Source organism: Pieris napi, chromosome 1, assembly GCF_905475465.1.
Source record: "Pieris napi chromosome 1, ilPieNapi1.2, whole genome shotgun sequence".
Classification (NCBI taxonomy): domain Eukaryota; kingdom Metazoa; phylum Arthropoda; class Insecta; order Lepidoptera; family Pieridae; genus Pieris; species Pieris napi.
This window is the reverse complement of record NC_062234.1, coordinates 1,294,497-1,312,011: the sequence shown is the minus strand read 5'-3', so window position 1 is coordinate 1,312,011 and position 17,515 is coordinate 1,294,497. Positions and strand designations below refer to the sequence as shown.

Here is a 17,515-nt window from a genome sequence, read left to right as displayed (position 1 = left end):
TATCGCGATGATATCGACTCTTTTTGTTGATATTTGTCTCCTATAAAACCGTAGTAGGAACATCACTTTGCCTGTAAATAGTTTCCGTGGCGGACGCGATAGGAGCGCAATTTTTATTTGTATTTTTTCACTTGCGTTACACTATCGAAGATTTCATACAGATCTATAACTTTTTGTTTATTCATCAGGGTTAATAAAGGAGAAAGAATTTTTCAAATCGGTCCAATAACTGGAGCTATTCGATGCAAACAAAAATCAAATCTTTTCTCTTTATAATATAAATGATTGTTTAATAAAATATGTTTGTTAGATAATATGATAAAATCCATAATTTTTTGTTTTTTTTATGTAAGAAATTGCTAAATGCCAACAGTAATATTACTTTGATAAGCTTCAGCTCCCTTCGACACTGCTTCAGGGATTTCTCATCTGGAGGTTGTATATCAAACAACGCACAGCTTCTCTTCAAGTTCGAAACGATATCTTCAAAGTCGATAAGCTCTTTGTGCACTTTGTCTATCTGCCTGTACGGCTCCTTGCAGCTTTCTAGGAACATCTAAATATACAAAAATATGAGATCGTTTTTAAGGACAATAAAACGTTGATATGTAGAGACAAAAAGCAAAAGCTATCCTTATCTTAAATATCTGTTCATACTAAAGTTATATTGAACAAAACAATTTAAAGTCATAGTATAGGTGTACAGCCCTGCGATTCTGTAACTCACATTTCGAACTCACACAGCGGTTTTCGCATCGGCGGTCGCTCTAAAATCAGTCGTGAAGCAGTCATTTTATGATTTGGCATTCTGATAAACAATAAACTACAAGCTCCCACCTTTTCAGAATGCCAAATCATAAAATGACTGTTTTAAATTTCAGTTTTCTTTATATAGTTTTGTCTATTAAGGTACTTATTTGTTTTCTGTTTCGTATATATTGTTTATCAATGTAATCTGTTTTCACTTTCTGTATTGTCTAAGTGTTTTGTTTTATAATATGTATGTTAGCTGTAAGATTACTAATAAATAAATAAATGTTGATTTTACTTCATGGATTTATACCTCTTTAAGTTTGAACTGATCTCTATACATAGTGAGCCTCAAGTTTGTAAGAGCCACTCTCTTGGCTATAAGCGCCGCTTGCGCAGCCTGCAACGGCGCTACTGTGTTTTTCATAACCGTCGCCAACTTCACTAAGTTGCGCCACTTTTCAGGCAAAATATCCAACTAAAGTTAAAAATAAATGGCATTATTTAAATCATCATCTAATGGAATAATGAATTTTCACAATACCTATTTTACAGTTTGGTTAAAATTAAGTTGATTTTAACTAAAATATTTACCGAATACTGATGTGATTTCGTTGGCTTCTGGTGATCCAAAAGTAAGCATAAGTATAAATCTTTAGTTTACATTAAACTCATAACAAATGTTAAAACGGAAATGACTATTGAAAAAAAGCATTAAAAAAACTATCATATTCAATATTTATCGTAGATATGTCGCAGCCAACTAGTTTAATAAGCCATTCAGTTAACAAGCTAGCCTTTTAACTAAACAGCGCCGTTTAACTAGCGTCCTGAAAGATTAAGCCGTAGCGTTTGTTACAACATTTAATAACTGGTTGGATAATTCTTAGGCCATTCGTACGTCAAAGTAGTGGTTTGCCGACGCCATATTGACAGTTTGAAGAGTTTCGAGTTAAAGAGTGGCAGAAAGCGGGAATAAATTAACAGTCAACAGGCTAGGCAAGTAATGAAACGTCATCGATCTGAGTCATCTGCTTAGCTGTTTTATCAACTGGCTGAATATCTTTCAGGCTGCTAGTTAAACGGCGCTGTTTAGTTGAGAGGCTAGACTGTTGATTGAACGGCTAATTAAACTAGTTGGCTGCGACATACGTAGTTTACATTACGATTTGTAAATGTGAACGCACCTGTTCGTACGTTTCTTCGGGGAAATCAACGCCATACTCCTTGAGAACGTAAATAATATCCCTAAGCGGTTCGAACATTTGCTCTGTCCCGGCGTCTACCTTCGCCTTCACCTCATTAAGAACTCTCATCACTTGCAATAGACCCTCGTAATCATCTTCGCCTAGTTCTACCGATAGCTCCTTTGTGGCATACGCTATGAACTTCTCCAGGTCATCCAAGCTAGATTTGAGAGATCAATATTTAAATTAAATTCACTTTAGTAAGAAAAAATGCGAGGCTCAAATAATAGGTTCCGATATTTCGTATTCTATTTCAAACTTTTTTATTTATTTATTTATTTTACAGAACATAATAAAATCAAAATATGTTACATTAGAAAACCGCCGTGTTTTGTATAACTGTAACCATAGCAGTCTTAATATTAATGTCTATTTACTAGAAACGATGACGTCATGAACCTTCTGGCAAAATTGTTTACTGGTTAAACGGTTTTCTTCTTAAAATATTGTTTTTTAATAGAACACGGGGCAAACGGGCAGGATGCTCACCAGATGTTAAGTAATACCGAGGCCCATGGACACCTAACACCATAAATCTTGCGTTGCCGGCCTTTTAATAAATAAATTGACATTTTATGCTATATCAACGCGTATATGAATAACGCAACAAGGTACACAAGGTACACCTTGTACCGCAAAACCTATTTCATGTCAATTGCACATACAAAAATCATAGATTTTTATTTTTATTTTTATGAAAGCGTAAAGATACTTCTAATTACAGCCACAGCACACACGCATTAACACTTGAAACGAACCGAATTGGAAAAAAAAAATTATTTATTTTTATATCTCTCATTATTTTTTTTATTTTTTTTTCTTTGATTATTGTTATTTTGTGTGTTTTTGTTAGTTATAAATGTTATGTCTATGTCTAATTCTTTATAGACAAACATCTTTCAATTACAATTCTAAAGATTAATATAATCTACCTAGTCTGCACATGGTCCTTCAAATTCTGTTTGTAAAGGTTGCTCCACTTGCAAATAATATTCATTATAGCTTGGTTGAGGCGACGTAAGTCCAACTTCAGCCATCCATTGCACAAGTAGTCTCCCGGTAGAGCAGACACTTCATCGTACATCGCGTTGAATTTATCAATCTGTAATCAAAAATTGCAATTTACTTTACAATTTACAGCCCAAAAAAGGTTGTAGCGCAACTGATTTATTACCTATTGTATAGCTTTTATCGCGGGCTTTGAGCACGGCGACCGAATCAAGAAATTCCGTAACAAAAATAAAACCTAACACACGATGACGTAATATAGGTGCGCGTTAGAGCGGGACAGAACGCATACTGCGACTCACATCGGTCTGGCGTGATCGGTGACGTAGTGCAGGTGCGTTAGAGTGGGACAGAACACATATAATTAATTATAAATTAATGAAAAAATGCTATGCAAATAGCTTTACCGCCGCAGTCCCGAGTTTTTTTTATTAAGAATCTGGGTGGGCAATAGCGTCTAAACACCAGGGATTCCGGTATAGGTGGATTCTCACATCACATCCTAACTTCTGGGGCTAGAGCAAATGCATTTTCATCTATGGGTGAAGTGAACCATCAAACTAGTTAAAAAATAAATGAAAATTAAAACCTCCTTCTGATATTCTTCTAGCTTGGGTTTCGCTTCGGGTGGGTCACAGCCAAAGTCATATTTGTATTTATCAAACTCCTCTGGTGGAATCACTCGGCCATATTTAAGAAAACTAGCCAACACTTCTTGTCTATCTTCTAGCCATAGAGGCGTATACTTTTCGTATTTCTACAAATTAAGAAAAATTATTACGATTTTGAATGTGACTAAGCAAAATAATAATGTAAGCTTAGAAGTTCAGAGGTTTCTAGTAGGTTCGAACCCCGGACCAATTATATTTCTGAACACTTGCTCGTCCTGTGAAAAAAAGAACGGAAAAAATGTTGTCGTTAAACTACGCGCTGAGTCACTTGTCTAAAAACATAAACGTGAAGAAATCTTATAATTATAACAACAATAATTTATTTGCAAGAATATGGTACAAAAATGTTATGGTGGTACAATCTAAAGTTCGCATATTCTGGCGTACAAATTTGTCTTAAAGGGTAGAATTTTTCATAGAAGTCGCAATTATATTATGTCATATCATTATAGTCAATTCTTATATTATTTTATCATCACATTATTATAATACTACACATTACAAAATTACCCCGATTTAAATTAATATTAATTATAATGTTTCACACAAATAATCATTAATAGAATAATACATTTTTCCAAAAGGGTAAGTTGATTTTTAAAAACTCTAGCAAAAAGATCTTTATATGTAAATTATTATAGACCTTGATTGCCATACAATAAACAAACTTAGCTTAGAAATGTAATTGAGCCATAATAAAAACAAGTAATATAGTACAAACAAAATACATACCGATGCGTATTGCACAACGTCAGTTATACTGTTCTCTATTCGCTTTGCAATCTCATGATAGAGATCTATCATAGATTCTTCACCTGATATATCATCTATAAACAATTAAAACCTGGTAAAAACGCTCACTAATTACCCACTTAAGAGTTACAGTAATTCTAAAATTTCTACGGTAACATTTTATTAAAATTATAATTACAATTTTTTTATGGGGACTGAGACAAACGAGGCACTTGAATAAAGTGATAACCGCCGCCCATGATTGTTGCAGGTGGCGCCGGGTGCTAGCGTGTTACCGATCTATCAGAGAATGGTAAGCTGTTTTCTTGAAGGATACTCAAACTCAAAATAACTTTATTCATATAGGTAACCAAGTACACTTATTAACGTCAACAGAAAAGATGTTAAATTGATTCTAAATTTACATTTACTACCAGTTCGCAAGTAGATATGGCAAGAAGAGCTGGAAAGGAACTCTCCGCAACCCTTTAAGTCTAGTTAGCGTAAGTCGTATTGGTTTGGAAGTACCCCTAGCAGCTGGTTCCACAAAGAGGTGGTGCGCGGCAGAAATTTGCCTTAAATATCGCTGTGAACGCCAGGCGTTTTTATTATAAGGAACTAACTCGCATCTGAAATTTTGTTCGACACAGATGAAGCCTTAAAGTAGTCCTAAAATTAGGAACAATCAAAAATGGATACTGTTTTACATTACCTTCATACGATGGTATGGGAACAATAGGATCGATCCTTGGGAAAATTGTGGCTTGAAGGAACATATCTTTCATCATTTCAATCATCGTGTCATAAAGACCGCCTGAATCCTTTATATCCAGAGACGGTGTGAAACATATATCTGTAATATATGTGAAAATGATTATCAGACAAACAGTTAACAATGTCTATGTAGCAGCAAGTAATGTAACGTCATCGATCCAAGCCTAGCTGTTTGATCAAATGGCTGAATATAATTTAGGCCGCTAGCTAAAGGCGCTGTTTAGTGAGACTAGGCTGTTGATTGAACGGCTAATTAACCTAGTTGGCTACGACATCTATACCATAATTCACGTAACATAAAAATTACACAATATATTAAGTAAAAATAAATATATAATTAATAAACTCTTTTGCAAAAAATAGGGCACCTAAGTAAATTTACGTTCTAAAGTCGATTTCAGTTAATAAAATGAAATTTAATAGGTAGTGTAGTCTGTATATAAATAAATAAAATAAAATAAATAAAATAGCCTTTATTGCTGAACTTATTTTTTTACAGTAATTTTTCTTACAAATACGTTTATAACTTTTAACAGTTTCTTTTCTTTTCATAAATCCGGTATCGGTAAACGGTCGTTTCTACATTTCAGCTTGTCTTTCGACATAGGCCTCCTCTAAAGATTTCCACTCTGTTCTATTTTTCGCTATGCGCGTCCATATTGGGCCCGCCACTTTTTTGATGTCGTCCTCCCATCTTCTAGTCTGTCTGCCTCTGTTTCTTTTACTATCTCGTGGTTGCCATTCTGTTATTATTCTCGTCCATTTCTCCTTCTTCTCTCTTATCATATGTCCAGCCCACCTCCACTTTAAGCACCTGTATGTTGTGTATGCATTCTTAAATTTTGTTTTGTTTTTGATACATTTTAGTTTAACTCGGTCTTTTCTTTTAATTCCTATTGTGCTTCTCTCCATTCCATTCTGACAAACTTTTATTTTCCTTGCTTGTTCTTCTGTCAATGCCCATGTTTGGCACCCATATAGTAAGCATGGTAAGATACACATATTGTATATTCTCCTCTTGTTCCTCATAGACATATCCTGGTTCTTCATGACTTCACTGAGTGACCAATATCTCTTCCAAGTATTAGTTATTCTTCTTTCTATTTCTTTTTGCATACATTCCTCAGTAGATATTAACTGTCCCAAATACACATACTCCTTTACATACTCTATTTCTTCATCATTTACTGTTATGGACTCTGTTTGTGAGGAGTTAGACATTACTTTTGTTTTCGTTAAGTTCATTGATAGGCCTGCCTTCTTACTTTCTTCCGCTAACTGTTGCAACATTTCCTTTAGGGTTTTCGGGTTTTCCGAAAATAAGATTAGGTCGTCTGCAAAGCGTAGGTGACTCAGATTTTCGCCATTTATATTTAGTCCTTTATTCGTCCAATCCAGATTTCTGAATATCATTTCCAGAACTGCTGCAAATATTTTTGGTGAAATTGGGTCTCCCTGGCGTACACCTCTCTCAACCGGAAATTCTTCGCCTATAGATTCTAGTTTTACTTGTGCGGTGCTTTTTGTGTATACGTTTTTCAGTATCCGTATGTATTTTGCATGTACGCCTTGATCTTTTAGTGCGTCCCAGATAAATCTATGTTCAAGTGTGTCGAATGCTTTGTTGAAATCCACGAACCCTATGTAGTAAATTTTGTTGTATTCTTTAAATTTCTGGAGTATTTGTCTAAGGGCGTGTATGTGGTCTATTGTTGAAAAATGTCTACGGAATCCAGCTTGTTCTTTGGGTTGATTTTCTTCAAGTGTGTTTGTGATTCTAGATAATATTATTTTTGAAAACACTTTGTAAATATTGGACATTAAACTGATTGGTCTGTAATTTGCTATATCTCCTTTGTCACCTTTTTTATGTAGTAGTATAATTGTAGATTTTGTCCAATCCTCTGGAATGTTTTCCGTTTTGATAATTTCATTAAATATATCTGTAAGTCTTGGAGCGATTACTGGTAACGTTGCTTTTAGAAGTTCGTTTGTAACAAGATCAGATCCAGGGGCTTTATCGAGTTTTTGTGTATTTATTGCTTTTATGGTTTCTTCCTTCATTATTTCCGGTATATATTCTTCATTAGTTATTTCGTCGTTTTCTTTTATAGTGTCTTTCTCTTTTTGACTTCGGTATAAGTTTCGGTAGAATTCTGTAGCGATTTTTAATATTTCGAGTCTTTTACCTGTATTATTGCCATCTTTCTTTCTCATACTTGGTATCCAGTCCTTTTTGTAGTTTAACTCCTTCAATGCCTTTTTTATTCCTCCTGTCTTTTCTATGTAACTTTTCATTGTATTAGATCTTTTAGTTTTTCTTTCTTTCCTAAGTTGTTCACTGATCTTTTTGCTTACTTCTGTTACTCTTTGGCGGTTTCCTTTAATTTCCTTTTGTCGTAAAAGTTCTTTTCGTTCTTGTAATAATTGTTTGATTGTAAGTGAGACTTCTTTCTTGATACTTTTGTTTGTTTTTCTGGTTACTGTTTTTAGTTGATTTAGTAATAGGTTGTATTTTTCTTGTATCGATGGATATTCTTTCTTCTCTAATTCCGCGGCATCTAGAGATGTTTGAAGATTATTAAGTAATAGTTTAGGGTCACCTGAGTATTGTACCGCTAATTGTTTATTTTGAAATCGTCTTGTTTTCTTGAACATTCCTGACATCGCAACTCTAACCATCCTATGGTCTGTGTGGAAGTTTAAATTGTTTATGATCGAAATGTTCTTGAAGGCTTTTCTATTATTAGACATAATAAAATCGATTTCATTCCTATATTGTCCATTGGGTGAGATCCATGTCCATTTTTTTGATGGTTTCCTTTTATAAAAACTGTTTAGAATACTTAATCTGTTTTCCAGTGCAAAGTTTACTAGTCTTGTTCCGTTTTTGCTTCTATTTCCATACCCATAGTTTCCTATGGTATTTTCTTCCCCACTATTTTGAATCCCAATTTGTCCATTAAAGTCTCCCATCACGATGACGTTTTTGTGTGCGTTATCAATAGCGTTTTGGAGATTTTCATAGAATTCCTCAATTGTTTTTACGTCCTCTTTTTTATCAGATTCAGTTGGTGAATATGCCTGTATAATAGACCATCTCTCTTCTTTATCTCCGTTCACGGGCAGTTTTATATTAAGGATTGCAATACGTTCCGAGAATCCACTAAGTTCTTCTATGTTGTTGACTAGATTTGCTTTCACCATGAATCCAACTCCATACAGCCCGGGCGTCTCCCCTTTATAATGTAGTACGTATTTGCCATGGTTTTCTATACCTTCTCCAAATCTGCGCATTTCGCTAATACCTATAATATCCCACTTTAACTCTTCTATTGCCAGCTCTAGTTCTTGGAGTTTTTCAGGTGTTCTAAGAGATCGACAGTTAATAGTTGCTATGTGGATGTCATTTACTTTGTTTTTCATGTTAGTGTTATTTTTCATGTTAGTGTTATTTTTTTCCTTTAGAGGGTCGTGGTCATTTTTCCCCACGATGACCAGTCGGCTTGGGGAAGTATTTTGTTTTGTTATTTTATGTTGGTTCATGTTGAGCTGTTTATTTTTCCGTTTACCGACAGTTAATTGTTATTCTTTGTTAGTTGTTGTCTTAGCGGGAAAAGACGAAAGAGAATTAGCTCTAATCCTCATTACGTCGAAAGCATTTGGTCTATTGTTAATCGGCGGCATTAGAGTTTGTTGTTTCCTTGGTTGAGCATTGTTTTGTGGGGATGATGATGTTTCTCTTTTGCGCTTTTCCTTATTTATGTTAGTATTTTTTTCTTTTACTACTAGTTTGTCAAATTTCAGGTACGCGATATTTCCCTTTTCTCTCTCCTCTTTTAGCTGCGCCTGCAACGTTTTCCTTTTCTCTATTACTTCCTTTGTGTAGTCTTCTGTAACATATACATTTTTGAAGTTTTTCTTCTTTCCCATAACTTCATTCTTCTTCCATTCGCTCGTAAAGGAAATCAGAATTGGTCTTGGTTTTCCAGAAGACTTTCCCTTTCCTAGACGATATATTTTGTTTATCTCATGTTCTTGTAATTGTATGTCAAGGTCAGTTTTGAAAATATGTATTGTATTTTGTATTAATTCTTGTGTAGACCTTTCGCCTTCATTTACTCCAAACATTATCAAATTGTTTTGCTTCTTTCCTCTTTTTAAACTTTCTACTTCCTTTTCGAGATTTTCTACTTTTATTTTTAAGTTTCTATTTTCTGTTATAATAGGTTGAAGTTTTTCGTCTAATCTCTCCATTATATTATTTGTTATCGAATCTTTCAATTCTATTGTTTGGTTCAAGATTTCATTCTTCATTTTATCAAACAATAGTTGAAACTGATCCTCCATTCTTGTAAACTAAATCTGCGTGTTATGGAACGTAATTAGTGGTAGTTTTTATTTACTTGCTCTGGCAACACTAGTTAGCTGTTACTGTGACAAGTGTCAATGTCATTGATCTTTTGTCTATGCTCAATATGATTGGTGAATTTCTAACCTCTAATTATCACTTTTTGGAGATACTTTTGTTGAAATTCAAGAATTTTAATTTTAATTTGAATGAATTTTAATTCAAGTCTGTATATATTATCTTGTAAATTAATACGCGTGAGGATCTGGCTATTTATTTATTTATTTTTGATGAATTATTTATTATAAGAAATGGTCGAAAATAAAGATAAGAAGATTTAAGAGATTCCCTTTTATGCCCCGAATTAGAACGTAAAATCCTTAGGGAACCGGTCTTTTGCAAAATGATTCATGATTCAATCAAAAACAACTGTTACATTTAAGAAGAGATATTTCTTTACTTACCGGGGTCTTTTAGTTCTGCAATAACATCCATGAATGGTACGCGTGGCCCCTTTTCCAAATCAGTTTGTTTCTCAAACAAATCAAGGCTACAATGGATTGCTTTCATCACTTGACGAGAAACCTTTAAATAAATAAAGTATATTTTTAACGGACTTCAGAAAATATGAATGGTTTTAATTTCCACTATTACTGAACTTTGTTTTTTTAATATTCAAAAGGGCAAAAGCTATGCATCAGTCCGAAAAAGTCTAATAATCGCTTTTAGTTTGAAGATTAAAATACGTACAAGAGAATCAACATATTGGACATAAGCGGGCCATCGTTCTGCCCTAAATGCTTCCTCTTCCATTTCTTTTTTCTCCTCCTCAATATCAGCTAACTCTGCCTCGTCCAACTCTTCTTCTTCTTCAACTGGCGATTCCACACCTTCTTCGCCTGTTAAATATGTAAATTTATTTTTACTCTTGATGTAGAAAATTCAATATATATATAAATTTCGTAGCCTCTGCAGCCGAAGCATCTGTGTAGTAATTCCTCTTTACCTATGTCATCCTTGAATAACATGGCTACAAATTCATATTTCGTATAAATTAACCCTCACCTGCATCTCTTCTCGCCTGTCTTTCAGCCCTTGCTGCTTCCTTTTCCTCTCTTTTCAGTCGCCTAGCCTCTCTCCGCTCGAATTTCTCCTGAGCTATTTCAGCCTTTTCTCTGTCACGTTCTTCCTTTGCAAGTCGCTTCTCCTCCCGCCTCTCTTCTAGCTCCTTCAATTTGCGGTTACGTGCCGCTCTCTCGTCCTCATCGAGTGTAGCTTCATCTACTTCTTCTAAATCCTCTTCTTCATCATCAGACTGCCATCATTAAAATCATAAAATACATAAATATTTTTACTGTAAGAAAGCAAATTGTTTACTGTAAGAAAGCAAACGTTAAGTAATTGTAATAAGGTATTAAAGAAGTAACTGAAAAAAACATTAAAAAGGTAGGAATCCTTTCCAATCGGACATGTCCGATATAAATTTAAATAATGTGCCGAAGAATACTTGGGACGGTATGTAAACAATAAAAATTGAAACATAAATCTTAATTATTATTCATTATAGTATAACTTGCCTCTTCATCTTCGTGAATATTGAAAAACAGCTTATAATTAATTTGCAAGATCCGCTCGAATTCAGCATGACTTTCCAAAATATTTGCGCGCCTGCAAAATAATAAAGTCATAATTTTTACTGGATGTAAAATGGATGTGAATGGCGGTACAGTTGACAAAAATTTTAGAACCACCAGCTGCCCACCGATGTATTTCCGAACCAATTCCCAATAGGATCGACTTTCATGAAAAAGCATACCAATTCTTAAAAAGCCGGTAACGTAATTGCGAGCCCTCTGGCAAGTGAGTGTCTATGCGTTGTGGTATCACTTAACATCAGGTGAGTACAAATACAAGTATATTACGGTGATTGCTAAGCATAGCCTGAACATTTCTCGCCCTTCTACACCTTTACGAAATTACCTTTTCACTAATCTTGGCAGTCGCTCGTTAACCGCAAGCAGCTCCATCTTATCGGGGTTTTCCTTTCGGTTATGAAGCGGCTTATCACCCCAGGCGGCGATGTTATCAAGCCCTTGTCGTACGTTGTTCTGTGCGGTCAGCACTCGCTCTTGCAACGTGTTGATCGCTGCGTACACTTCTGCCATCCATTCTGTGACTGAATTCATTGCCATTTTATATTCACTGTTTAGTGAAGTTTCTAACATTATCTATTTATACGCGCACAATAAAAAGTATAAAAAAATCAGTGGCCTAGGTATAACCTCTTCAGATCTGGGCCTCAGATTTCTGAATCTATTTCATGATCATTTTTTAATAGGCAAGTAGGTGATAAGCATTCTGTGCCTGACACACGCCGTCGACTTTTTGGGTCTAAGACATGTTGGTTTCCTCACGATGTTTTCCTTCACCGTTCGAGCGAATGTTAAATACGCACATAGAAAGTCCATTGCAGCCGGGAATCGAACTTACAACCTCAAGGAAGAGATTCGCCCGCTGAAGCCATGGCCAACACTGCTGTCAATAGTGGATAGTAAAGATAATAATAGCTAACTATTTTTTTCGACATTATCGTATTGGCTTAGTACTGTAAAGACAATGTATGTATTTTTTGTGAATAAATAGTCGTGTCTAAGCTCTCCATCATTCATCCTATCGATTGATGCTGTAGAAGAATGGTGCATGTTTTTCCACTACCAATTTCCGGGCTAAAGCAGCGTAAGCAGCGTTCCCGTTTCGAATCTTGTTACGTTTAAACAAATTGTCTATGCGCCTTAAGGTATCGATGCTGTGTTTATCAAAAAGAAGTTTCTGTAGTGTATAATCTAATTAAATAATAGTGATAAACTTACAATCATCATTCCATGTAAGCTCTTCAACTCCTCTCCCTAACAGATTGTCAATAGCAGAGATCTCTTTCTCAATAAGAGCCACCTCCGTTTCGTGGCTGCCTTCGCGTATAGCGTTATACCACGCAATAGCACGGTTCAGACGATTCATGTCATACTACAAAATATAAAGATAGCCCGCTTTTGTTACCATGGTTACAATATTTTTTATGTGAATACAAAATAGCACTATCCTTAGTCCACGTTTTTAATCATTATCATTTTCTATTTATATCAAACTGCTAAAAGCCTTTAAATTGTGTAGTGAAAATTAATTATTTATGACATACATTACCTGTTACAAAAAATACTTTGAAAATTTAGGTACTTAATAACTATACTAGTAAATACCTGAAGCTTTTCATTCCTCCCATATAATTCCAGACCGTCTGCCGGTATGCCTTGTTTTTCCAAATATTTCATATAACGAATTTCCCGAAGTAACATAACCAGCTATAAATCATTATAATATTAGGTGTGTGCCCATTGGCAATGTTTAAGCTTTTTAAATTATTATCCTGAGATTGTAGGTTTAAACACCGTAGGCAGTACCTATATACTTATGCGCATTTAAGTCACGCTCGTACGGTCTAGGAAAACATCGTCAGGAATCGGCATATTATGTTAGACTTAGGGTCGATTCAACCAAACTTCAATTTATACACGAGTAACTATACCAGGAGATTATTCCAGGAGATTATTCCTAACTATCCATGATTTTAATCTCGAGTAAATCCATAGTCGTTTCTCCACGTAATCGATAGTATAATTGCGCTAGGAATAACAATACGCCAATAGCAAAGAGAATGGTGAACGAAAAAAACTCGGCAAATAAATGTTGTTCTACAACGGGAAAGTGTAAGAGCATACATCATGTCAACTCGATTTTGCCGTATTATAGTGTGAAAAAGTAGCTTTTAACAGGTGTCAAACGACAAAGTTTTTATTTGTTGTTTCTTTGAGGCTTTCGTCTAAAAAGGAACTTCTGTTGAGCCTAGTTGAATTTCATTCTAATATTATACAAAATAAAAAATCTAAAAATAAATAAATAATAAATTGTTTAAACGGTTCATTATACAATGCCAGACTATTAATTTAGTGCGTTGTGTTGACTTGAAATTAAAACACAGAATACATATTTGTGAAATGACAGAAATCAGATGATTGGACTGACTGACGCCATTAAATTATTCTAGCCGTTATTCCGTGCGAAACGGCCGCGGCAGTATAGTTAAGTAATAGTAGCAATTCCCGAATAGGCCCACTATTCTTAGAATTTGTAGTTGGTAAAACGTAAAATTGATTTACTCTCGATTAACTGACGATTTATTCTAAGATTAAGATTTACTCTTGTTTGGTCGACTCGACCAGGGCCTGATTAACCCTTAGGCTAATTAGGCTGCAGCCTAGGGCGCGACGATCATGGGGGGCGCGGGCGCGCTGAAATCTTGTCTTAGCTTCCATCATCCCCTGCATATTTTAACTAGATCGAAACGAAACACTAAATGTACTGTGAACTGAGTTTACAAGCAAATGGCAAATTATAGTATCTAAATTAGATGAAGAACGATCTACGGTTCTAAAAAATCTGTCAAAAACTCGAAAAAAATCAAAGTAAAGAGACCAAAATAGACGCAAAAGCAGTTTTAGAAAAAATTCAAACTCTAGAAATTGCAATAATGTTGTGCTTTTGGAACTCTGTGCCTGTAAAGTTACAAATCGTTAGTACACAGCTACAAGCAAGTTCAGTTGATTTATCTGACGTTGTTACTCTTTATGAGACATTGCTTATTTTGATACGATGCGTGACGAAAAAGAGTTTAAAAATTTTGAATAAGAAGCAATCAAGAGATGCGAAATGACCACATACAAAAAAGATGTAAGAAGAAAGAAACCAAAATTTAATTTTAATGAAGTTAAGACGGGCCACTTGAGTTAGAAGATCGATCGATCGATTTGTTGCAGATCGATCTGTAAACTTTTATAAATAGTATGAACCATGTTAAAATTTTCACACTAGTAAACAAAGTCAAAACTAATATACTACTTTTTAGACCGACCGTAACACACCTATCAGCTGGCAGGGGCGCATTTTGATAAATAGCCTAGAGCGGTCAGAACTCTTGATCAGTCTCTGGACTCGACCCTTATTAGAAAAGGAAACAAATGATCACGAAACAGATATAGAAACCTGAGGATCAGACCTAAAAGGTTGTAAGGTAAAGCAATTGTACTTTTATAACTAATTTTGTATTGTAGAAGATTTCTGTTCAAAAATACAGTAACTTTAATGCATAGTAAACATTGGAACCAAAAATCTTAAGAAATATGTTTTTTTTATTCTTAGATTAAAATACTTTAAATATACCTCAGGACTAAAATTGTTTCTGACATAAGGCGGATCCCGGTATATAAGGTTTTTAGCCAAGTGCGTTTTGCATATGTTAGGTACAGTCGCACACCACTGCTTAAACTGCCGATCTTCCACGACATTAAGATACCCCAGCATCTCATTGTGTTTTTGCTTCATGTAAAGCGCATACTCTGTTTCGATAATTCTAAAGAACATCAATAATTTACGCATCACATATATTAAAAAGAACGACGATTATTCAATTTCAAAATGTATAGTTAAAAATGAACTGAATAAACTAATCTTTTGCCGGGGTACTAAAATACATGGCCGTTTATTATATGAGAGAGAATTTATTAATGAAACATTACAACACAAAATCATTTCAAAATAATACACTTTAACTGAAACTTCATAAACGAGAAATTTAATTATGAAAATCGACCGTGTCTATTTTTTTTTATTTATATTATAAAATACACTTACGGATCTTCAAAAACGATAAAATCTTCCATTGGGGTTTGGATGCGCCTACGCAGTTTATAAACCCACCATAACATACCACCCACTGGGGGTAAGTAGTTGTCCACCATTGGTCGTTCGGGACCCTTGGTTAGTTTCTACAAATGTATTTGCAAATCTTTATATATATAATTCTTCTGTGAGTGTGTATGTCACTGAACTTCTCTCAAACGACTGGACCGATTTTGATGAAATTTTTTGTGTGTGTTCAAGGGGATCTGAGAATGGTTTAGATTCACAAATCAGCTCGATAGATAGCGCTGTAGTCGGTACTTTCATATTTTTATATCCTAATCGCTTGAAATATCAAGCAGGACAACGTCTGTCGGATCCGCTAGTATAAAATAAATAGAATACCTTGAAACGGAATTATAAGCTAAACCGAATATACCTATGGTGACTACACTAAATTATTATTAATAAGAAACGTTGCCTTTGTATTGACGATATTAATTGTATAGAATATTTATAAAAAAATAGTGTAAAAATAAGTCACTAGTTGACTCAATATAATACTAACTAAAATAATTTAACTATAATATAACTACACTAAATGATTATTAATAAAAAACGTTGCCTTTATATTGACGATATTAATTGTATAGAATATTTATAAAAAAATATTGTGTAAAAATGAGTCACTATTTGACTCAAGATAATAAAACTAATATCTTAATTTCATTTATATATTTCTGTATAAAAGTTTAATTGCAATCAATAAATAAATAGCTTATATAGATAGATAAGTTTTTTTTTTGTATTAAGGTTGGTGATATAGGAATATTTTTATTATAAGATTTGGTTATGCACTTCTTGCACTATACCCATCATTTTTTTTTTAGTTTTTACCCTTACCAGGGTTGCCTAGTTGCATCCATCATTATTGGTTTTTGTATGAATGTAACGAAGTGTGAATAAATAAATAAACATATGTTTCTCATATTATCTTACCGACATTTCTTCATCAAATATCTCTTTAACAGCGTCAAGGTTGGAATGCATAAAGTCAACCAGCCTGGACAGTTTCGGTTTCAGTTCGTTTTTAATAATCTTACGATGAAATAAGTCTCCAATTATTTGGAAAAACTGAAAGGAAACAAAATATAATAAGATTAGAAAAATAAGATTGAATTTCAAAGTTCTTTGCAACAATTTCTTGCAAAGACGTTAAAGTACGATTCCACAAGTGTGCTGAACTGCCCTGCGATTCTGTAACTCACTTTTCGAACTCACTCAGCGGTTTTCGCTTTGTCGGTCGCTCTCAAATCAGTCGTGAAGCAGTCATTTTATGATTTGGCATTCTGAAAAGGTGGGAGCTTGTAGTTTATTGTTTATCATAATCCCAAATCATAAAATGACTGCTTCACGACTGATTTGAGAGCGACCGACAAAGCGAAACCGCTGAGTGAGTTGAAAAGTGAGTTACAGAATTGCAGGGCAGCACAAATGTTTGTTTTGGTCGACTCACTCAAGCAAATAATAACAAATTTAGTTATACATAAATACAATAACAAATGTAGATTTAAGAAAGTTTATTGTTCCAAATTATTAAATACATTTTTAATAATATTTTGCCTACCTTATAGAAATGTTCCAAATTATTAAATACATTTTTAATAAAATTTTGCCCACCTTATAGAAATGTTCCAAATTATTAAATACATTTTTAATAATATTTTGCCCACCTTATAGAAATGTTCCAAATTATTAAATACATTTTTAATAATATTTTGCATACCTTATAGAAATGTTCCAAATTATGGCACTCATCCAAGCCCTGTGTGAAAAGCGAAGCCAATCTTTGATCAACGTCATCCAAAACAGCCATATGCTTCTCATAATCGGGCTGAAATCGGTTATCTTCCGGATCCGCCGGGTCGTAGGTTATATTCCCCAGGTTTTGGTATATTAAGATGTATTCCTCTAGTACCTGTGCGTAACGTGTCAAAATTCATTTATGGTTAATCATTTAATCTGTTTCAGTTAAATTTGAGGTTAACAACGTGACATAAAAAACGACCATATTTAAAAAATATAGAACTCAAACTCAAAATATCTTTATTCATATAGGTAAACAAGTACACTTATGAATCGTCAGAAAGAAGTTAAATTAATTGTAAATTTACATTTACTAGAAACATACACAATGGATTGGTAAGAAGACCAGAATTACTTTTTTTTATTTAATCAAACTATACAAT

At 34.1% G+C, this 17,515-nt stretch overlaps 1 protein-coding gene and 1 long non-coding RNA gene across 2 annotated transcripts in view; both read right to left on the bottom strand.

Moving 5' to 3' along the window:
- The window catches only part of LOC125063607 (dynein beta chain, ciliary-like), a 51,202-nt gene extending 40,473 nt beyond the window's left edge, over positions 1-10,729 (bottom strand). Inside the window, exons 1-10 of the mRNA XM_047670132.1 lie at positions 10,599-10,729; positions 10,284-10,432; positions 9,998-10,118; positions 5,121-5,261; positions 4,409-4,503; positions 3,595-3,762; positions 2,930-3,099; positions 1,938-2,157; positions 1,064-1,228; positions 383-556 (exon numbers count right to left, since the gene is read on the bottom strand). Of these exons, the coding sequence (XP_047526088.1) occupies positions 383-556; positions 1,064-1,228; positions 1,938-2,157; positions 2,930-3,099; positions 3,595-3,762; positions 4,409-4,503; positions 5,121-5,261; positions 9,998-10,118; positions 10,284-10,346 (1,317 nt within the window). The 5' untranslated portion in view covers positions 10,347-10,432; positions 10,599-10,729. The remainder of the gene's footprint in view (positions 1-382; positions 557-1,063; positions 1,229-1,937; positions 2,158-2,929; positions 3,100-3,594; positions 3,763-4,408; positions 4,504-5,120; positions 5,262-9,997; positions 10,119-10,283; positions 10,433-10,598) is intronic.
- A 4,088-nt stretch (positions 10,730-14,817) lies between these two features.
- Positions 14,818-16,402, bottom strand: LOC125063616. The gene is made up of 3 exons (XR_007119542.1): positions 16,266-16,402; positions 15,279-15,412; positions 14,818-14,997 (listed from the first exon to the last, which is right to left on the bottom strand). It is a non-coding gene; the product is annotated as an uncharacterized LOC125063616 (long non-coding RNA).
- Between the last annotated feature and the right edge of the window lie 1,113 nt (positions 16,403-17,515).